This window comes from Vombatus ursinus, unplaced genomic scaffold, assembly GCF_900497805.2.
Source record: "Vombatus ursinus unplaced genomic scaffold, bare-nosed wombat genome assembly UNPS02014773.1, whole genome shotgun sequence".
NCBI lineage: Eukaryota > Metazoa > Chordata > Mammalia > Diprotodontia > Vombatidae > Vombatus > Vombatus ursinus.
Window position 1 is genome coordinate 36,464,446 of NW_020954551.1, and position 23,632 is coordinate 36,488,077.

Here is a 23,632-nt window from a genome sequence, read left to right on the forward strand (position 1 = left end):
AGAAACCAGCCCTGGAGTCAGGAGGACATGAGTTCAAAGCTGGCCTCAGATACTTATTAGCTGTGTGACCCTGGCGAAGTCATTTTACCCCGATTGTCTCCAAAAATAAAGAAAGATAGTAAGCACAAGGTCTTTTCCTTTTTGAAGGATCATAGATTTAGAGCTGGAAGGGACCGCAGAGGCTGAGTCCAGCCCACTCCTTTTATGGATGAGGAAACTGAGGCCCAGAAAACTGGAGGGATTTGCTCCGGTTCACACAGGTAGTAAGTAGCAGAGAGGTGAACAGACCTTTGGAGAAGCTGTCAGAGAGTTGTGTTCTCTGGTGGGGTGGAGGGTGCAGGTAGAAGCCTGTCAGAGTCAGGTATGTGTGTGCCTGGCTATCAGTCTGTCTAGCAATCTGTCTCTAGCCATCATTTCTATCTATCCATCTATCTATCTATCCATCCATCTAGCTATCTATCCATCCATCATCTATCTCTCCATCATGTATCTATCTTTCTATCTATCCATCTATCATCCATCTATCCTTCTATCTTTCTACCTACCTATCTATTTATCTGTCATCTATCTATCTCTATCCACTGAACTAAGTAAGGCTTGGATAAGTTATCGCTGATACTAATTATGAGCTTTTTTTTTTTAAAGGCTCCTATCTGGGGTGTCCCAAAAGTCTTCATGCAGGTATAATCTTGCAGAAAGTCTTTTGGGATACCCTGTCCCTATAACCACCAGTCAAGGCTTACCCTTGGGAAAATGATGAAACCAGCAGAGTTTGTCTTCAGGACAGCCACACTCACCTTTCCCTGTTTTTTCTTCCTCCAGTGTCCCTCCCTGCTAGTTCATCCCTCTCCCTTTCCACCCTCTCATCTGATCTCCAGGTGTCAAATCAACTTATGATTCCCTTCCTTACTGTCAAAACCTGCTCTCTGCGGGGGAAAAGGTTTGATGAATACATTCAGGGATAGGAAATTCCGGTAAGGAGAAGCAGCATGATACAATGAAAAGAGGGCCTGCCTCAATGTCAGGGAAGCCTGGATTCAAGTTAAGTCTTGCCTCTGATTGTGAGCCCCTAGGCAAGTCCCTCGACCTCTCAGTGTACCCCACTACCATCACCACCACCCTCAGCAATTCTCTCAGACACTAAGTTATAGAAAAGTAACTAGTCTGCATTGGCAGAGGGGATTCCCTGCCTGGGAGTTCCCTGCACTCATGAAATCACAAGTCTGGATTCTCTCCCTATGCCAAAAAAGGAAGATTTTAAGTGTACCTTCTGGGGCAAGGGTCATATTTTCATTTTAGCAGTGAACGAGGGCCCTTGTTTGGGTTCCAGGGGTTTTTAGCCTGGGATTTGTGAACTTATTTTAGCTATATTTTTAACATAACTGTATTTTAATGTAATTACTTTCCTTTATAATCCCCCTTGTTTTATTTTATTGCATTTAAAAGGATGATTCTGAGCAGGGGGACCATAGGCTTCACCGGCCTGCCAAAGGGGTTCAGGACACAGGAAAGATTAAGAACTGCTGGGTTATGCTAAAGGAAGGAAGCTTAGAGGGTGGAAATATAGGCATCAGCAAATAAATGGAGGCCTATTTTTTATGGAAGTGGGGTGGGGAGGAAAGACTATTATATACGGAAATTTTGAAGAGATTATAGGAGCATTAAGACTTTCACATAGAAGGACTGAACTTCTGAGTTGCTTCAGAGGGTCCAACAAGTGCCAGGGGGTGAAAGTTACAGGGAAACCAAGGGTAGTTTAACATATGCAAGAGCTTTCTGACAGTTAGTAGACGTGGGCTGTCTTGGAACCTCGGAGCACAAGCTGGCAGGCCATTGGCCAGGGATGTTAGAGAAAGAATTTCTACATTGGGTGGGAGTTTGGGGGTTCCCAGGGCTCCCCAGCCCACCAGTAATTACACTGTATCAGAAAGCAACAGCCGGTTCTGTCCAGGCCTTGCTAGGGGAGAGATAAGTTGAAAAGAAACTTCCACACACACCAAGTGTACAAGATGCTTTTTAATCATTCTCCCAAATCAGCCCATTCCACTTGCCTTGATCACAGTGGTTGCTTTTGTACAACATGGGGCTATTAATAATTTGTGCACATGCTGTACAATATTTGGCCCGTGCCATGTCAGCTCCAGATATGGAAAGCGCTTTCGTTCGCGTTTCAACATTTTGTTTTTTAGAGAGGGACAGAAACAAACCCCAGCCTGATCAGAAAGATTGATTCGTGATTACACGGGAGTTCTTTTTTCCGAACCTGCTCCGTGACAGGAAGAAGCTAAGCAGAGGGAACAGGCCCATGGCCCTTTGACTGGGACGGTCCTGCTTTTCCCAGCACAGAGAGGAACTCTGGACCCAAGCCTGACTGGCCTTCTCAGAACAGCCACTGCCGGGAGTGTGAGCCCTCTTCTCACCCAGCCACTAGCTCCACACACATTGGTATCTTCCGCGAGTTGGCAGCGACCCTAAGTGGTGGCTACATTAAGCAGTGGGAAGCTGTGCAGGGATGGACAGATGGATGGATGGTTGGATGGATGGATGGATGGATGGATGGATGGATCGATGGATGGATGGATGGATGGATGGATGGATCTGGCCTCCAGGCCACTCAGGAGCTAGGGCGGGGGGTGTGGTAATGCTTCTCTCTAGGGCTCGCTGACATCGATGAATTCCTTCTCAGGGGGGAGACCAACCCGGTACCAGCCGCAGGTGCCATTGCTGCGCTTAACGCAAGCGTAATGCTGGGCCTGGTGCCCATAGAGCTTCCGCTCAATCAGCCAGTCTGTCCAGAGACACTCATTGGGGGCCGAGATGGAGCAGGGCACTGTGTAGCAGGTGACGATCTAAACGGAACAGAACATGAGGGGTCAGGTGGTACTGTGCAACATTCATTGACTTCCTGAGCCAAAGGGCCTAGGTTCAAGTTCTGACTCTTATGGTTATCATCAGTGTGACCTTGGGCACGTTGCTAAGTCTCTCTGGGCCTCAAGTTACTCAGCTGTATAAAATGAGGGGTTGCCTCATCTAGAGGATGATTTCTGGATCTGTGAACCTATGAGAATGTGTTTAGATTCATGAATCACTGAATAAAGACTCTTAGAATCTTAGATATGGAAGGAACCCTAAAGATAATAATAATGATAATAGCAATAATAATAGCTAACATGTATATTGTGCCTACTATGTGTCAGGCATTGTGCTAAACACTTTACAAATACTATCTCATTTTATCTTCACAATAATTCGGGAAAGTAGGTGATGTTATTATCTCAATTTTACAGATGAGGAAACTGAGGCAGACAGAGGTTAGATGATTTGTCAGGGTCATACAGCTAGAAGTGTCTGGGGTTGAATAAGAACAATAATAATAGCAGCTAACATTTTTATAGTGCTTACAATGTGCCCGGCACTGTGCTAAGAGCTTTATTATAATTATTATCTTATATCTGTATTATTTGATCCTCACAACCCTGAGAGGTAAGTACTAGCATCATTCCCATTTTACAGTTGAGGAAACTGAGTCAAATAGGGGTTAAGTGACTTGCTTAGGGTCACACAACTAGGAAATACGTAAGGATAGATTTGAACTCAAGTTTTTCTGATGCCAGACCCAGTGCTCTATCCACTACACCACTTAGCTGCTCTCCAAACTCCACCTCCTCATTTTACAACTGAGGAAACTGAGGCCCAGGGAGGTTTCTTGACATGACCCAGACAGAGTGAGTTCTTGGCAAAGCATGATTCAGAAACTTGGGTCTTCTATCTTCCAATTGCAAAGGATTCTTATTTTCTTTTTTCCTTCTACTCTTTACTTGGCTAGCTTGCAAAACACACTTTGTTAACTTTTTCTTTTGCTTCTCTAATGTGGGAAATAAAAGATCCCAGTAGAAATCTTTCACACTGTGTTCCTTGGCCAGTTTCCCTTGGACCAGAAAGTGTAACTTCTAAAGAAGGTCTCTGTACCACCTTGGGATCAAAGATTCGGGGGTCATCTACTTTGACCTTATTTTACAGATGAGAGAAGTAATGATCAGATAAGTTAAGACCATATAGGTAGTAAATTACATACATGTGTATATATATATATATACATACACATACCCATATACATATACATGCATATATATACCCACACCTATATACATATATACGCATATACACATATATAACATACATACACATACATACTCATACATATACATTGTGAGTATGTATATACATGTAAGTATACATGTACATGTACATATGCATATACATATACTTGTCAGAGTACCCTGGTCCTAAAAGTGTCCATCTCTAGATTTGTGACCTTGGGCAAGTCACAAGTAACCTTGGGCAAACAATTTCTCTGAACCTCAGTGACTCATGAATAAAATGAGAATAATTGGAGCTCTGTGTTCTCTGATGCTGCCTTTCTTCCCTTCCAATCCCTGTGGTGGGAACTATGAGCAGAACCATGGTCTGTGGGCTCAGGCAGGGCTTTGAGAAGCCCAGCCTTCCCTTCTCCCTGCCTCGTGGCCCTCTAGTCCCACTTACCTTGCAGGTGCAATCAATGTTATAACGATGATTCAGGCTTTTCTTCTGCAAGAAGGACAGGTCGTCCCAGGGCTCTATGTAATTACACATATTGATGAATACTTTGCCATTATCTAGAATCTGGCCTGTAGGAAGGAGAGAAAGTCATTAGCCGTGCTCTTCTGCCACCTTCCAGATAAGGCTTCTCGGGGACTAGTGCCCTCCTGGAGACTAGAGTCTTAGGACATCTAATGATAGTGGTGGAGTAGAACTAAATAGCCGGAGTGGCCCCTACCTGGCCTTCCCTTCTTCCCTGTCTTCCTCTCAAGCTCTGGATTCTGGAGGAGATTCAAAAACCTATACCACTTGATAAGACACATGGATGTGCAGCACTATGCAAATTCCTTTGCTTGGAATTCAAGGTCCCACCCACCTTTCAAAATTTAAAATTTATTATTCGAAATATCTCTATGCATACCTTCAATGCCCTAACAAAAATGGCGTCCATGTGACATTTTGTCATTCCATTCCTTCTAATCTGCCCACCATGAATGCCATCCTCACTCCTCAACACTTAGCCGAGCTCCTGTTCATGCTTCAAGACGGCAATGAGGCAGTGAGATGTCATGGAAAAAGATGTTATAGACTTAGAATTGGTGTCTCCATTTCCTGGCTGTGTGACTTTGGGAAGGTGTTAATAGGTTCAAGGAATATCAGGACTCCTTCCAAGAGTGGTTTTGGGCAAAGTGCTTTGGACACTTGAAAGCTCCATGTAGCAGGAGTTTTCTAGTACCTACCTCAGAGCCCACTTCCACCATGAAGCCCTCTCTTGCCACCCAAGCTTCTACCTGCTCAGTTCTCCTATGCTACCGACTGGTGTCACCACCCTTGTACCTGCCCATGTTTGTTATTCTGTGAACCTTTTCCAATGTATTGTGACCTCCAGGGTAATTTAATCTGCCACTCATAATATTCTTTACAATTATTTACTGCTTAAGCCTCCATTAAAGAATCATGAACTTGGGCCATCGCTGTGAACCCCCAAGGGGCTGAGAACCACTAAATGGGAACCGTTGCCCCGACCCCAGTGGGGTCAAACTCAAATAGAAGCAGGGGCAGCAACATTGGACAGAAGAATCCCTGCCAGAGCAGACGGACTTACCCATGTTCTGTTGTATTTTTTATTTATTTTGTAAAACATTTCCCAACCACCTTTTAATCTGGCCCTGGTTCAGGCTGCACATGGGAGCGCTTGGGGGTCTGTGGGCCCCATGTTTGACGGTCCTTAGTGAATGCTGACTCATGGCGTCTCTTTTGTTGTTGTTTAATTCTGCGTGTTTACATATCTGTTCCTCCCCATTGGTTTTCTGTAAGGTCGTGCAGAGCTTGAGCTGGGTGTCATGCTTCTTTATTATCCCAGGGGTCCCTCAGAGTGCACATTCAACAAGAATCAACTAAGAAGCCACCCTGTGTAAACATGGAGGAGGGATTAGGCCACTGGGCTTGGAGCCAGGAAGGCCGAGGTTCAAATCCCACTTCACGCACTTGCTATCTATGTTACCCCGGGCAGGGGACCTAACCACCAAAAGCCTCAGTTTCCTTGTTTGTGAAGTGGGGATAATAATAGCACCTACCTCATGGGATTGTTAGGAGGGTTAAATGAGGTATTGTTGGCCCTGCAGATCTTAAAGTACTACACAACATAAGCTACCTTTGTTATTAAGGGGCAGTGTAGCACAGTGGGTAGAGAGCTGTTTTTAGAGCCAGGATGATTGGGCTTTAAGTCCTACCTCTGACTCGTGCCGGCTGTGTGACCTTGGGCAAGTCACTTCTTACTATCCAGGCAACTCTACTGATTTAAGCTTCAATCAAGTATTGGTGGAGAGAATTTCTTCATTGGTATAGTTCCCTAAACCAATATTAACACAGGACAGCTAGGTGGCTCACTGGATACAGTGTTGGATCTGGAGTCAGGAAGACCTGAGTTCAAATCCAGCCTCAGACGATTACTAGCTGTATGACCATGGGAAAGTTGCTTCACCCTGTTTGCCTCAGTTTCCTCATCTGTAAAATGAACTGGAGAAGGAAATGGCCAACGACTCCAGTATCTTTGCCAAGAAAACCCCAAATGGTGTCACAGAGAGCTGGATACAACTGAAATGACTGAATAACAATCACGTCCCCTTCGCATGCATGTGCCTTGAGTCCTTAACTAGGCTGTACGTTTCCCTTTCTGAATTCTGCACAACCCCACTGCCTCCCTGGTTCTGCGGATACTCAAGGGACTGAATTCTATCAAATCCTAGCTCGTGCATGTGACACGCAAGTGACCCGAGGAAAACAACAGGGCGGATTCACCACCACCTCGACTGCCTGAAAACCCTCAGACTAGAGGTGGGCCATTTACACCAGATTATGTATATAGGTATGTATATATGTATACACACACACACACACACACACACACACACACACACATGAATGAGCTCCGTAGGTGTTCCATCCATTATCATTATTTAAACACTGGACATTCTCATCCACTTGGTTCCTCGTCTGTAAACAGTTGGGTCAAACTGTTTTGGAGAGTTTGTAGATCTCATTGGGAGGTTCTTTAGGCTTCTAGGGCGTGATGCCATCAGAACAACATCATATCCAAACAGGAGCGCTAGAAGATCCAACCCTATTCAAGTTAGGCTTGCTGAATCTCCACCATGACAGTGGTGAACACCTTTTGATGAAAATACCTCTCTCTGTTTCATGTCTCACTTGATACTGCTGACCAGAAGCTCCCTGAACAAGGTTTTTTCTCTTGTTATGTCCTTCCAGAAATCTTGCTTTGGTTGTGATTTGTGCACACAGAGACATTGTTGGAAGAGGGCCTTTAAGATGGCATTTCATTGTAATCAATCAAATGCTTTCTGATCATCAACCAATAGTAAGCATGCTAGGATCTTCCAATCAAACGGTATGAGAGCAAAGGCAGAATAAATCTATCCCCCCCTACTCTAAATGTGGTTCTAAGATTTGGGAGAGGTTTGATAAGACTAGATAGATGGCCGTGAAAGATTTATGTAGTATCTGGAAGTAATGGTCTTATCCACTTCTAGTCTGGTCAAAACCATATGTGGAATATTGTGTTCAGTATCAAGTACCACATTTTAAGATAAACGTTGGCAAACTGGAGTGGGTCCAGAAGAGAACAAAGAGAGTGAGAGAACTGAAAACCAAGGAATGATTGGAGATCCTGGGGCAGGTCAGTGTGAAAAAGAGGACTCAGGGACAAGAATAGAATAATCACAAACTCCAAACAGTTGAAAGACCACAAAGAGGGGGAGTTCTGTTTCACTCCTGAAGGTTGGACTGGTACCAATGAATAGGAGTTATAGGAAGGCAGACTTTGGCTTAACATAAAAAAGAATTTTCTGGCAGCTATAAGTTGTCCAACAACGACACAGGCTCTCTTGCAGAGGTAGTGAGTTCACCATCCATAACAGTGTTCAAGTGGAGGTTGGATGGCCATCTATCAAAGATACTATAGAGGACATTTCTGTAGAAAGATGTACTTTCTAACCACGAGATTCTATGATTTTGCTTCTCACTGGAATAGGTTGTTTCTGTTCATAAGAAAATACAACTAAGCATTGATTGGAGGGCCCCAGCCATTCCAGCATTTAGCACAGTGCCTGGCACATAGTAAGCACTTAATAATACTTATTGATTGATTGAACCAGTCCAACCCAATGGAGCTAGAAGCCTCCAGCTATAGAGTGAGAGGTTCTGCCTCGCTCTGCTCCCCCAGGTAGGCCCTTTTCATTGACCTGAGGCACTTACCAGTAAGGAGATACTGCTTCTTCTTATTGGCTTCTAGCCTGACCCCACACAGAGAGGAGTCTAATGGTGTGTAGACATACTGAACGTCCTTCACCTTATCGAACCCTTTAAACATCTACAAGACAAGTTCAGAAAAGCAAATTTGGGTAAGATGGTATGAAAAGTTTATGTCAAAATAAATAAATGCACTAATGCCTCACTTTTACATCGTTAACAAGACCAACTGGAAAGGCCAATTCGGGGATTGTGGGTATGCGCCAAGCCCAGCTAAGCCAATTTTAATAAAAGAGAATCTCAGGTCATTCCATTTGGGGTGAGAAGGTACTCTCGGGGCTCTGATGCGGCATAAGGGGTGCAACTTTGAAGAGAGCTGAGTTACAGGCCTTCTCCTCACGCCTTCCCTCTGAGGATGGCCCTAAACAGGGATCCTTTACCTCAGGTCTATGAACTTGGTTTTTTTTTTTATTTTAATAACTACATTTTAATATAATAGACTTCCTTTATAATACTATATATTTTATTTTATGCACTTAAAAGCATTATTCTGAGATGGAGTCCATAGGCATCACCAGACTGCCAAACAGCCCATGACATCAAAAGATTAAGAACTTCTGCTGTAAGGCGATAAAGATTCAGCCCAACCTCAATTTCTAGAGCTGGCTCCTATATTTTCACTTCTCTTCCTTCCTCATCCCCCTCCCTAAAGCTCTCAGGAAAGCAAATCATCATAATAAGATATAAATAACTGAGGAGGCTTAATGTGTTATCTTTGCCAAGGCTGTTTGTGTTTTAAAGTGAGACAATGTCTTAAGCAAAAGGAATGACTATCCAACAGTGGAATATCAGGAAACAATGACAGATGATAAAATATTTGGGAAAAAAGACTTTCTTTCCCAAGACTCCAGTTGAATCACATAGACAGCCTCTTCTACCACCTATGTGTAAGACTGGTCATGGCTAAGGAAGATCACAGAAGTGGCCCGTACTTTGCAAGTTTCTTTCCTGCCTACATAGCAAGAGTTTTTTATATTTTAGAGGCATAGATCTGGGCTCTAACCTGCAGTATATTTATGCTGAGGTCATCACTAAGTCACAAATGTCTTTAGATTGAAATAATATTTTCCTTTAGAATAAGACTGGGGAACCTTCAGTCCTCAGCCCAAATTTGACTCTTAACCTGATGTCATCTGGCCTGTGTGGTCAGTTCCAAGAAATATAATCACATTTATGGTTAAAATTACAAAAATGCAACAAAGTCTTAAAAATCTTTACTGCGGCTATTATAAGAGGTTATGGCAATTCTACGTAAAAGTCTGAGTCTTTATGTTTACATGCGGGTACATGTACGTGTGCAGTGCTCACATGTATGTGTACATGCATATCCATGTGTCTCCCTATCTCTGTGTCTATTTTGGGCAGGCAGCATGAATTTGAAAGTTATAAGGTTCTTATTCTTAAAAGATAAATAAGCAAATCTTTAAAAATTATAAATTAAAAAAATTAATTTAAATTAAATTTTTTAATTTAAATTTGAAAATTTTAAATAGATTTAAATAAATTTAATAATTAACATTTTTAAATGAAAAAAATTACTCATGTGGCCCTCAATTGAGGCTATCCACACAGGGATCTGCACGCAAAAGATGCTCAGTGAATGTTTATTAAATGTTGCAGTTATTGAAGAATCACTGGCCTTAGATACTGAAGATCTAAATTTGGGTACTAATCTGCCATTCACATATTGCATAACTTTAAACAAGTCATTTCCCCTTTCCTAAGTTTCTGTTTCTTTATCTATAAAATGGTGGAAATATAACCTACTTCCAAGGGTTGTTATGAAGACCAAAGGAGATGCTGTAAGTGGAAGGAAGGAAACAAGAATTTATTAAGCATTTACTATGTGCCAGTGAGGCAATTAGGTGGCGCCATAGTGCAGCCAGTGCCAGGCCTGGAGTCAGGAAGACTCATCTCCCTGAGTTCAAATCCAGTCTCAGACACTTACTAGCTGTGTGACCCTGGGCAAGTCACTCAACCCTGTTTGCCTCAGTATCCTCATCTATAAAATGAACTGGAGAAGGAAATGGCAAATCCACTCCAGTATCTCTGTCAAGAAAACCCCCAAATGAGCTCACAAAAAGTCAGATATGAAAATGACTGAACAACAACAAAAGTGGGCCAAGTATTGTGCTGAGGGCTTTACAAATATTATCCCATTTGATCCTCACAACCACCCTAGCAGGTTGGTGCCATTACTAAGTGACTTCGCCAAGGTCACACAACTAGTATCTGAAGATGGATTTGAATTCAGATCTTCCTGATTCCAGATTCAGAGCTTGATCTACTTGACCCCCAGCTGCCTCTTTACGGATGTGAAAGTGCATTGTACTGTGATTAGAGAAGTGTATTTGGAGGCAAGGAGACCTGAGTGGAAACCCTGCCTTGTATTTATTAGCTGTGTGGCCTTGGCCAAGTCACTTAACTTCTCTATTTCTTTGTCTATAAAGTACTTCAATGATGGGGCAATGACAGTCATGTTATTATAATTCAATGACAGTTCTCTAGCTAAAATAAATCACATAAGAGCACTTTTAAAAATTGGAAATGGTATAGAAATAACAATATTATTATTATGCTATTATAATAGTTGAGAAATGATGTAGGTGTAGACCCAAGGGATCAAACAGGCAGGAACCAGATTAAAATGTAATTGGGAAATAATTAACAAAATAAATAAAAATGCATTAGAATATAAAGAATGTAAATATGTGATTTTCTTTTTTTTGAACATTTTAATATTTTATTTTTTCCAATTACATGTAAAAAGAATTCTTAATATTTTTTAAAATATATAGTTTTCTAAGTCAATGTGCATCCCACAGAGATTCTTATGGGGGCCCCATTTCTATTTGGGTTTGACATCACTGGTGTAGAGGATAGAGAGCTGGCTTCAAAGTCAGGAAGATCTGGGTTCAGGTCTAGCCTCTGACACACACTGGCTATCTGACCCCAAGCAAGTCACTTAACCAGGCAACAAACACTTTGAGACTAAGATGCATAAACCGTATGCAAATAGAGACTTGTGGTTTTACATAGAATCCTTTTCTGTTTTTTTCCATCTATATGTATACATGGAAACAATCATATTTGCTAATATTTGTCAGATTCATAATAAGAAAAAAGAAGATTTTTTTTTAAAAGATACTATAATTTGCACAGCAGATGCTGATCTGCTTTGATGGAAGGAATGTCCACACTAGGAGTTCCTCATATGAATGAAGGCCCAGTTTAAAAAAAATAAAAGTTATAAAAATGTAAGATATTATGGACGGACAAACAAACATATGTAGGTCTGAGATTTGGATAGAAAGCCCCTTTCTCCTCCTTGCTTTGGGGGAATGTCCCTCCTCCCTTAGGCCCACCTTGATGTTCACGTTCCAGGCTGTACATGGTAATTTCATAGGTGGGTAGCTCTGAAAATCATTCCCCTGAGAAGAGCACCACCGTTAGCCCTTCTCAGCTGACGCCTTCATGGAGATGAACTGATAGGCAGCTGAGAGCAAGGTCTTTCAGAAAGGAGGCACAGGACAAGCACCCGTGTGGGCCTTGCTGCCATGAGATGAGGTACATAGAATCCTAGTTAACCAACCACGCAGGACACGGGGAGTCATAGGCCTCATTACATACCATTTACATGATCTTGGGTGTCTCCCTAGACCTCCATATTCACGTCTATAACATGAGGAGATTGTATTATCTACGGGACAAGAGTTCTTCTTGCTGTAACTTTTATAGTCAAGAGTACCCTTTTCCCTTTAGATCCCTTTAAAAGTACAAATGTGTCACCCATTTCTCAGCTTCATATACCAAATGTTCCCAGCAACCAAAGAGGAGCCAAATAGCATTTAGAGAAGTATCTAGTTTTTTTTTTTAATCATTCTGGCCACCTCAAAGCTTACCAGTCCATACTTACTCCACCCCATTCTTTTGCCCCACAGGGGTGACCCATGTGACCCTCTGAGCATCCTATCTCCTCCACTTCCCCATGGGACACTGGGCATAAAACCTTTTTTTTGGAGGCCATTGGGGTTAAGTGTCTTGTCCAGGGTCACACAGCTAGCAAGTGTCTGAGTCTAGATTTGAATTCCAGAGTTGGTTGCTCTGTCCACTTCACCACCTAGCTGCCTTGAAAAACTTGTTTTTAAAAAAGATTTTATAACAGTATTTCAATGTAATTGGTTTCCTTGACAATCCTGAGAATTTTATTTTATGCGTATAAAAACATCATTCTGAGAAAGTATTCATAGGCTTCATCAAAGGGGCTCATGATACCAAAGATTTAAGAACCTTTGTGCTAGGAACTTGGATCAGGAGATGTATTTTGGCTAACCCTACATCCTTTATGAGGAGACAGGAAAGTCAGAAGACCTGGGTTGTGGTTCTTTCTCTGTAATTGACTCACCCTGAGACCTTGGGTAAATCATTCTTCTTGCCTCAGTTTCTCTGTGTATAAAATGAGAAGGTTGCATCATTGATTTAGAAGATCCCTTCCTGTTGTAATGTGCTGACTGTTGCAGCTCTCCCCACACCCTAACTGCATCTTCTTAGGGTTGTTATTGACCCAACTATTCCCCCAGACTGAGTCCATTCTGTCCTTTCCATGTGCCAGTCATTCCCAGAACAAGGATCTCAAGCAGAAAACCAAAAGGAAGGGAATTTCCATCCCCTTCTCCTTGTACCTTTATCTGTTTGATTTCATATTGGATCATTTTCTGGGTGTCAGCTGGGTCCTCCCTGGCTGGGACCACTTTTTCACCGTACACTTTGGCCCGGATCACTGTAAGGGAAAGAAAAGGAAGGACCCATTAGTGGTATTGAGGTTCAGTGGTCTGAGAAGCTTGTCACGGTCAGCCCCCTGGTCCCAGAAATTGGATGAGCCAGGAGCTCCCATGTCAGTTATCCTGGAAAACTGAAACAAGTGAAGTCTCATCAAATCCCTAACCAGAGCTGGGGGGACTGAGGTTTTAAAAATCTATTCTATGAAAAGCTGGGCTGAAAAAGATCACACAGAGAATGGTTATTTGAATTAGAGGGTTTTTAAAAATTCTTTATTTTTTTTTTAGTTTTCAACATTGAATTAGAGTTTTAAAGGGTCCAGGTGAAAGTACTTTTCAAAACAGGAGCCTGGAGCAAAGGCTCCAGATGCAAGATGCTTCAAGGGGTTGGCCTATGGTATAGCAGAGTGAACATTAGATGAGCAGGGTCCTAGCCCTGCCTCTGAGTAGCTATGTGACCTTAGGTAAATCATTTCTCTTCTTTCTTCATCTATAAGATGAGGGTTGTAGCACCCCACTCTTTCTCCCTCACAAGCTTGTTGTTAAAGCTAAAGAAGATAATATATAGAAAATAAATTTGAAAAACCACAAAGATGTTATGATGTGATTTCGTTATAATATGTGGTCCTGATTCTAGTTATGATGTCATGATCACCATTATGATATCATCGTCACGTGTGTGATGTCATGATTATATTTATGGTGTCATGGATATAGTTATGATGCCTTGAGTATAATTATAATGTTGAGATTGTAGTTAGTACAATGATAACAGCATTATTATAGATGATAGATATCACAACTGCAGTTATAATATCATGATTATAGTTACATCATTATAATTATAGTTGTGATTACAATTATGATATCATTCTGGTTATGATGTCATGATCACCATTATGATACCATATGTCATGATTATACTTATAATGTCTAATTATGATGTTGTGATTATAGTTATTACGATTATGACATCATTATTATAGGTGATGCCATAACTGCAGTTATGATGTCATGATTATAGTTATATCATGGCTATAATCATATTATAATTATAGTGATGATTATAATTATGATCTCATGATTATAGTTATGATGGTTACAATTATAATGTCATGGTTATAGACACTCCCTAGCTGTTTAGCATGTTTAGGGGACTTCATTAATGCTCTGAGCTGGATTTTCTTGTTTCATTCATGTTCCTCCCTGTTCCTTCTATCCCTGTGGCATTGAGTAGCTAGATGGTTCAGTGGATAGAACACTGGACCTGGAGTCAGAAAGACCTAAGTTCAAATCTAGCCTCCATCATTTAGCTACGTGATCCTGGGTAAACCACTTAATCTCTTTTTGCCTCAGTTTCCTCACCTGTAAAATGGGGATAATAATAGCACCTATCTTACAGGGTTGTTGTAAAAATCATATGAGATAACAATTGTAAAGCACTTAGCCCAGTGCCGACCACATAGCAGTTGCTTAATAAATGTTAGCTATTATTATTATTATTATTATTATTATTATTATTATTATTACTAGCTGTATGACCCTGGGCAAGTCACTTAACCTCTGTCTGTCTTAGTTTCCTCAATTGTAAAATAAGGATGATAATGGCATCTACCTCCCAGGGTTATTGTGAGGATAAAGTAAGATAATATTTGTGAAGTGCTTTGTAAACCTCAAAGCGCTATGTAAATATTGTTGTTGTTGTTGTTATTGGTATTGGGAAACTGAGAAAGCAGGATAATCACGTGATGGTCTAGCCTAGGCACCTACTGGAAGCATTAGAGCAGCCTTAGCAGGACTTCATAGCCCTTGAAGGAAGGGACAAGAACACAAGTACATGCTGAAGCTCACCTGGGCACCAGATCTGAATGTCAGAGTTGGAAGGGATGGGGAATGGCATGGGACAGAAAGAGCATTTATTAAGCACCTACTAGCACCATGCTAAGTGTGTTACAAACATCTCATTCCTTCCAACAGCCTTATGAGGCAAGTACTATTATCCCCATTTTACAGATGAGAAAACTGAGGCAGACAGCGTGTAAGTGACTTGTCCAGGGTCCCACAGCTAGCAGGTGTCTGAGGCCGGATTTGAATTCAGGTCTCCCTGACTCCAGGGGCACTGCTTTATCTGATACACTGCTATAAAGGTCACCTCATCCACACACCTGCCCCCCAACCTGATGTAGAACTTCTTTCTGCAGCATCCTTGACTACTGCACATCTGACCTCTGCTTGAGCACATAATGAGCAGCATTATCTCCTATGGCGGCAGCAGCCCACTTTGTCATTGGGCTAGCTCATCGTGGGGATGGTTTTCCTTATGTTGAGATCACAGAAAACTGTCACCCAGGGGTTCAAGCTCTGCCCTCAGGAACAGCACAGGCTGAGTGTTTTCCTTCTGCCACTTAATTTCTCTCCATCTATTCGAAGAGAATTCTCTTCCTCTGTTCCAAGTCTTCTCTGCTCCGACTCAGCTCATCATTCCCCCTTCTTCAGCTCTCTGTCATATGCCATAGCTCGACAAACATTTATTACAAGGCTATTCCCTTTGAGGCAGGCTCTGCCTTCAGGGAGTCAACATTCCGCTGGGGGACACAATGTATGCACAGGTAAGCAGTGTCCAAGGCAGAGAGTAAAGCAGCAAGGGAGACATCCCACAAAGCACTCTGGGAAAATTGAGGAGGGAAAGACGCAAATACTGGAGGGACCAGAGGAGGCTTCGCTGAGGAGGGGGATGCCTAGCTGAGTCTTGAAGGAAGATAAAGATTCGGAAAGACAGAAAATGTGTGGTGGCCTGGCGAACTGGGTGGAGGGATGGTCTTAGAATTAGGGAGACCCAGGTTTGACACATTCTGGGCTATGGGACTGACTGGGCAACACCCCTACCCTCCCAGTGCCCCAGAAACTCTCTAACACTGGACCTGGCAGATGAGGAGGTGTTGATATTTGGTGGTAAAGGAAATTCCTCATCTGGAACTTTCTACATTGATTAAAAACACAGTCCCCATTTTTTAAAATGGAGACAAAAAAGAGAACAGCAAGTTTGGGGAATGGTTAGTAGGTCAATTTTCCTGGAATGCAGAGTGCATGGAAGTCTGGCAGAATGTGGAGGGCCTTTAAATGTCAGATTGAGGAGTTCGTATTTTTTTTCTAAAGGCAGTAGGGAAGCACTGATGGTTCTGGGGGAGGAGAGTGACCCAGTCAGGACTGTGTTTTAACTCTGTAACTCTGTGTAGCATAGACTGTAGGGGGAAATACATCAACTGGAAGGCTATTACCATAGTCCAGGTGAGAAGTAATGAGGACCTGAAGCAGACTACTAGCTATGTAAATTGGAGGTGTTAAACACACTGTGTGGGGAGTATTGGGGTCTGATATACTTGAAGCCAGATTAAAATGTAATTGGGAAATATTTAAGAAAATGAATAAAAATGTAAGAGAGCATTTGTTATTCAGTTGTTTCACTCAGGTCTTTGTGATTCTGTGACCCCATTTGGGATTTTCTTAACAAAGATACTGGAGTGGTTTGCCATTTCCTTTCCAAGCTCATTTTACAGATGAAGCGACTGAAGCCAATAGGGTAAAGTGACTTGTCCAGGGTCACATAGCTAGTAAGTGTCTGAGGCTGGATTTCAACTCAGGGTCTCCTGACTCCAGGCCCAGTGCTTGCACCACCTAGCTGCCCCTACAACAGAGCATAGATAATGGTAATATATGGTTTTCTAAGTCAATATGCAGCCATCACGGATCCTTTTGTATGGTTTAGTGATCCCATTTCTACTGGAGTTTGATACCCCCAATGTAAAGGGCAATCAGGGAGCAGATGTTAGAGATATGGAGTGGAGGGAGAATTAGCCTGACTGGATAATTGATGGAATGGGGAAATGGTGGTACAGAAAATTAGTAGGTAGACTAGATTCATCTGAGGTTATGAACTTGGCTTACTGAGAGGATGATGGTACCACCAACCCCGATAAAGAGGTTTGCAGGAAGGTCAGTTTTATTAGCTAAAATGATTAGTTCAGATTTGGGCATATTGAATTTGACATGTCAATAGGGTATCCAAGTAGAACTCACCTCCTGGAAAATCATTATATCCCTGGGAATCCTCAGTTTCCTCATTTGTAAAATGAAGATGATGGAGTGGATGGTCTCCAAGGCCCCTTCAAACTTGAGTTTGAGGACTATCCCATGAAGGAGGTGCCCAGATCACCTTGCCCATCTTAAGGACCTCCCTGTCTCTGGCACTGGATGTGTTATCCAAAGGTGGGGGCAGTGTCCCCACCTAGTCTCCTGCCTACCCATCAGCAGCTTCGTCAGGAAAAGGACTCAGAGTAATAATAGCTAATATTTATATGGTGCCTTAGCTTCACACACATCAGCTCATGCCATCCTTATGCAGGTTCCTTGAAGGTAGGGGCTGTCAGTTTTTGTCTTTTTTGGGGGGAGCATAGTAGGAGCTTAATCAATGCTTATTGAATTGATATTCCCAACTACCCTACAAGAGTTGACTTAAGAGTCAACACAAAATAATGGATAGAATGCTAGAACTGGAGGCAGAAAGACCTGGGTTCAGATCCCATCTTGGACACATTAGCTATGTGACCCAGTCACTTAATCTCAGTTTCCTGATCTCTAAAATCATTAGATAAAGGATACTAAGGTCCTTTCCAGCTCTAAATATATGATCCTAGATAGGTGCTGGCAGCTAGGTGGTGCAGGGGGTAGCGCACCTGTCCTTTAGTCTCAAGCTTCTCGAGCTCAAATCTGGCCTCAGACACTTTCCAGCCTTGTGACCCTGGGCAAGTCACTTCACCCTGTTTGCCTCAGTTTCCTCACCCTCCAATATCTCTGCCAAGAAAACTCCAAATGGGGTAATGAAGAGTTGGACACAACTGAGCAACAATAACAAGTAGGTGCTATTATTATCCCTGTTTTACAGATGAGGAAATTGAGGCTCAGAAAAGTTAAATGGCTTGTCCTGGGTCCCACAACTATTAAGTGTTAAGCAGATTTGGAACTATTTTCTACTAATACTACATTGTCCTTAACTATCTCCCTCCCCCACCTCATTAGATCCCTGGTGTTTTGAGTAGATAACCCAAGAAAAATGCTCCAAACGCAGCCCATCCGAACAGGACTAACTGCTAGTCACAAACAGAGCCGAGGCCACAAAAATGTCCTGTCAGGTCCAGAAAGCCATTACTCAGTATGCAGAGAGAATTCCTCAGGCCATAGAAATGCTAATTGGCGGTAGGGTTGGAAATTCACGTTCTACATTGGCTGTGGTAATGAGCAGTTTATAGACACTCTGGCTCGAGTGGGGAGCCAGGGAATGGAAGGGACCACAGCATGCCCACTTTTTTTTTTCCATATCTCTTTGCCTAAAGATTTTGGAGTGATCCAGTCTTGTTGTGTAGAGGCCATTGAAGAAGAAAGGAAACCACCCATTAAAAAGCCCCCTCTTCCCTGAGTTCTGAAGGTCAGGAGGCTCTAAATAGTCCAGGCAGCAATATAGTGGGAACTGCAGTAAAACCTTGATTTCTTGGAACCAGACTATGTGAAATGTTCAAAATTAACTAAGTGTTGCTAATTGAGACGGGTCTGTAGTATGCTGGATGGCGTCCCTGCTAGCCATGGTCCTATCGCTCTTCTCCCTTTTCTGGCCAAACTCCTAGAGAGGGAGATCTATAATTGATGTCTCCTCTTCCTTTTTCTCTTCCTGCCTTCTTAACTCTCTGCTGGCTGGCTTTCTACTTCATCACTCAACTGAAACTGCTCTCTCCAAAATTACCAACGATCCCTCAGTTGCCATATCCAATGACTTTTTCTCAGCCCTCATCCTTCTTAAACTCTCTGCAGCCTTTGACATCATAGATCACCCTTCTTAGCCTTGATATTCTCTTATGTCTACATTTTCAAGGCACTCTTCTTTGCTGGTTCTTCTATCTATCTGACCACTTCTTCTCAGTCTCCTTTGCTGGACTTTGATCTGATCACACTGGTGAATGAATGATGGATGGGTGTCCTGAGTTTCCTTCTCTTCTACCTCTATACAATTTTACTTTGTGATCTCATCAGTTTCCATCCTTTCAACTATCTACCATGAAGATAATTCTCATATTCATTTGTCCGGCATCAACCTCTTTCCTGACTTCTAGTCTCTTGTCTCCCACTGCCTATTAGACATCTTGAATTGGATATTCCATAGACCTAATACATATTTAAGATGGAATGGGATACCCCATAGAATCTCAACATGTTTAGAACTGGACTTATTATCCTCCCCACCCCAAACCTTCCCATCTTTCTAACATCCCTATTACTATCAAGGTTATCACAATCCTCCCAGTCACCTGGACTCAAAATTTAGGTGTTATTCTCAACTCCTTACTCTCACCACTCCCCTTCCAATCAGTTGCTAGCCCTGTCATTTCTACCTTGGTGACATTTCTCATGATACGCCTCCTCTCTTCTGACACTGCCCTTGTTTTGGTTCAGGGCCTCATCACCTCCCACCTAAAATATTGTAATAGTCTACTGATTGGCTTCCCTAGCTCAAGTATCTCCCACTCCACTCCATCTTCCACTTAGCTGTCAAACTGATCTTCCAAAAGTGAAATTTTGATCACCTCACTCCCATCTAGTCATTCACCTTCACTGGCTCCCTGTTGCCTCCAGTACCAGATATAAAACCCTCTGTTTAAAACCCTCCATAATCTGGCCCCTTCCCTTTGTTTTAGTCAGTTTACTCCTTACACTCCCTGCCCCACCCCATGTACTGACCTTTCCGCTGTTCCTGGAATTAGACAAACCATCTCACAACCCTAGTGTATTTTCATTTGTTATGCCACACCTAGAACTTTCTTCTTCCTCATCTCTAACTCCTGGATTCTGTCAATTCTTAGCTAAAATCCCACCTTCCTGATCCCCATTAATACTACTGCCTTCCCTCTGTTGATTCTCTCTAATTTAATCTAATTGTATCTTGCTTGTACATAGTTTTTTGCATGTTCTCTCTCCCATTACATTATGGGCTCCTTGAGAGTAAGGACTAGCCTCTACCTTTCTTTGTGCCTCCAACACTCAGCCTGTAATAGATGTTTTAAAAAATGATTGTAGGCTGACTGCTTGTTGACTGAAAAAAAAATCTGCACAGACAAATAATTATCCATATCTAATAGTAATAAATGTAAAGTCCTGCACTCAGGTTCAAAAAGTCAAGTGTCCAAATTCTCTAATATTTAATACCTATGTGTTATTGACCAAATCACCTCTCCGGGCATCAGTTTTCTTATCTGCAAAATGAGTGAATTGGGACAAACCTCTGAGGTGCCTTCTGCTTCTAAATGCTACAGGCAGGAGGAGGAAACCACACCTAGACAACAATTTATATAAAAAAGACATGCATTTCTAGCTAAAATTCAAGCAGAAAGAGTCACATGCACAGTTGTTGTGATCTTAGGCTGCTTTGATGGAATCTTAATGTGCAAAACAGGGACTCCTAACCCTTCCTGCTCAGACTATTACCTGGAAATTTGATTTGTTCAGGGTGCCACATTTTAGGAAGGACATTGACAAATCCGAGGGCATTGAGAGGATAACAGCAAGGATGGTAAGGGGACTAAAACCCAGGCTAACAGAGAGAATTGAAGGAATGATCTAGCTGAAAGAAGGTAAAACATAGTGGACTCTGTTGGCTGTGACAGGTAGGAGAGAGATCTGACTAATTTTGCTCATTCTCCGAGGGTAGAACTACACTGACAGTTTCATAGGCAGATTTCCAGTCAAGGACTGCCATCCTAAAAATTAGAACAGTCCAGAAGTAGAAAGGGAGCCTCCAGGACTACAGAGTTCCTCATCATTAGCTCAATGACTACTCATGAGGGGGCAGTGCAGAATGGGTTCTTGTTTAGGGGAACTCTTCAGATTCGAACTTTGTATGAGTTTTTCCTCCACCTTGGCAGTCAACTTCAGAGAGAAAGAGGCCAATCCCAAGAAATCAAGCTGAACTCAGTAATTTAATAAAAAAAAAAAACTTTCAAAGGACTGAATGGGGAAGGTTCTAGAGTCAGTACACGTAGGAGATGAGCCTAAGGGATCTTAGAGGTCATCTAGTCCAACGTCTTCATCTTGCAAAGGGGCAAGCAGAGAGGTTGTGGTTTGTCTAAAGTAGGAATTGAATCCTAGGACCTCTTACTACCATTCCATTGCTCATTCCCCTACCCCACCTTGACTTTCTGCATCAGCAGCTACAGTATTGGGCTGGAAGTTTAAAATAATGGTCCTGCTTGGTCTTCCAATATTCTGTTCACTGTACTAAACTTCCTTAGGTGAGTAAAGGCAAGGACAGAGAAGGCAGCATAGTGGAGGTAGTGGAAAAGGCCCCCTCCCTCCAAGGCAAAAAGGAGATCAGTTCTAGTCCCTCCTCCACCACAAACATTGAGACACATTCCCTGTCCCTGGACCTCAGTTTCCCCATCTGTAAAATAAAGAATTTGGGCTAGATCTCTAGATTCCCTTCCAGCTCTAACGAACTGTGATTCCACGCCATGGGTCATTGGGTGCTGTGGAAGACTCTTTGTACATTCTCTTTGTCCCATAAAAACCAGTGACTTTCCACTTGTTAAATGTTGCTATAGCAATGAGTCCTCTCCCAATGCCTTAGTTTAAGAGTTAAGAAGGAAGCAGTGCAAGAGTGTATGAAGGGGAGTTGGGTTTGGCTTTGAGGGAGGGAGAGGGGGTGGGAGGAGAAGGAGTGTTTTCTCCAGATAAAAGCCATTGGGCAAACTCTTATTAATGACCCATATGCAAGCTCTGGAGTCCCCCATCCCCCACCTGCTCCCCAGTACAGCTGGGATAGTGCCAAGAGCACCAGTCTGGAAGTCAGGAGACCTCCTTTGTAATCCCGCCTCTGCCATTAACTCGCTATGTGACCTCGGACAAATCCCTACCTTTCTCTGGGTCGCAGTTTCCCCAGTTGTAAAATGGGGGCGAGGGGTTAGACTGGAATGAACTTCCCAGCTCTGGCATTCTGTGATCGTAAGAGCTTAATACCAACAAGAAGGGCCCGCACCCGCTCCAGTCCTACACACAGAGATAGTTTGGAGTGGTGCCAGCCAGTCCCGCGAGCCGCCCCCCATCCCGGCTGCCTGCCCCAAGGCGCACTCACCTATGGCCGAGGAACAGAGCAACTGCTGGGGGTGCGCGGGGGCGCAGCTGCACGCCTCCACCCGGGCCCGGAGTTGTAGGCTGAGCCCCAGTAGCAACCCGGACAGCCACCAGGCATGGAGGGAGGTAGGCATGCTGGCAGCGCCCCCCGGCCCAGGAGCGCACCCCAGGCCGCGCCTCGCCGGGCACAGGCGAGCGCCCCTCCTGGTCCCGCTGCCCTCCGAGGGAGGGCACCGACGGGACGGAACGAGGGTTCAGGGACTAAGGCTGGACTGCGGCTCGGCTGGTGAGGGCGCTGGCGCTGGCACTGCCTATGCCCTCGCTGGCACTGCCGATGCCGATGCCGCTCCGACGCTGGCGCTGGCCTTGGCACTGGTGCTCCGCCTCCCTCGGCTCCGGACAGCCCCTGGCGACTCTGTTCAGGCCCAGCACCCCCTCATGTTTATCTCCCTGACACGCGACCCTCTTATTTATGGCCCCGACCCCTCGGGGCTAACCCCGCCTTCTGGGCCTCGCTCCCAGCCCATCGCTGACAGCCAGAGGCATCTTGCCTCCAAAGAGGGGGTTACCTTACTTGGTTTCGCATAACGGGGTGGCTCTGAGTCAAGAGAACTATTAATAACCGAAGCCTCTGCCCTCCCTCCCTCTCCACTCCCCACCTCCTGCCTATCCACCAGTCACCCTCCGGACTGGGGGTGATTTCCTTTTTTTGGATCTCAAGGCAAGAAGGGGACCTGGTGTCCCAGGGGCGGTCTAAGCAAAGCTGCCTTGACCAGAGGGAAGAAAGACTACTTGAAGGGAAGAGAGGATTCCTCCCTTCCCTGGGGAGAGGAAAGGGCATTGCGGGAACCCCCTCTTCGCCGCCCCGCCCTGCAGGCTTCCCCCCAAAGGCAGCCAGCCTGCGAGCTGGGCCACAGTGCCCGCCTGCGGTAGGCGACACAGGGCGTCATTCAGCTGCAGGAAGTGTTTTCAATGCCCTATTTGTGAGGCCCCAAACAAACAGCAAACAGAGAGGCAGAGAGGGCTGCCTCTCTCCGAGGGAAAGGCGCCAGCAACAGCGGCGTTTGAATCTCTTTCCCATGCCCAGGGTCCCAGGCTCCGCGGACAGTTGGCATCTGAACCAGCTCCCTTCCTGTGATTTTCCCTGGAGTGGGGGAGGGTGGAAGGCTGGGCTTCAGACACGCAAGAACCCAGAGTCTGTCACTTTTCACTCTGGCTCTCTACCTGACCTCTCAACCCTGCTCTGCTGACCTTCCTCCTGCTGCAGCTTGTCCTGG

The 23,632-nt window shown here is 43.8% G+C and overlaps 2 protein-coding genes across 2 annotated transcripts in view; one reads left to right on the plus strand and one right to left on the minus strand.

Annotated features, from left to right (window-relative positions):
* The window catches only part of SYN2 (synapsin II), a 247,025-nt gene that overhangs the window by 185,764 nt on the left and 37,629 nt on the right, over window positions 1–23,632 (plus strand). The gene's annotated exons all lie outside the window — the stretch shown is intronic.
* On the minus strand, window positions 1,999–22,515 carry TIMP4 (TIMP metallopeptidase inhibitor 4). Its single transcript, XM_027863957.1, has 5 exons — window positions 22,357–22,515; window positions 13,089–13,186; window positions 8,353–8,467; window positions 4,543–4,667; window positions 1,999–2,849 (listed from the first exon to the last, which is right to left on the minus strand). Exons 1-5 carry the CDS (start codon window positions 22,487–22,489, stop codon window positions 2,652–2,654), a joined length of 669 nt encoding a protein of 222 aa, XP_027719758.1. The 5' UTR covers window positions 22,490–22,515; the 3' UTR covers window positions 1,999–2,651.

Excerpts from the sequence above, each read along its gene's own strand:
- TIMP4 (XM_027863957.1), bottom strand. The coding sequence starts at position 22,489 with ATGCCTACCTCCCTCCATGCCTGGTGGCTGTCCGGGTTGCTACTGGGG. Across the intron at positions 8,468-13,088 it reads ATGAAATCAAACAGATAAAG|ATGTTTAAAGGGTTCGATAA; the intron begins GTACAAGGAGAA and ends CTTGTCTTGTAG. Across the intron at positions 4,668-8,352 it reads GAAGCAGTATCTCCTTACTG|GCCAGATTCTAGATAATGGC; the intron begins GTAAGTGCCTCA and ends TCCTTCCTACAG.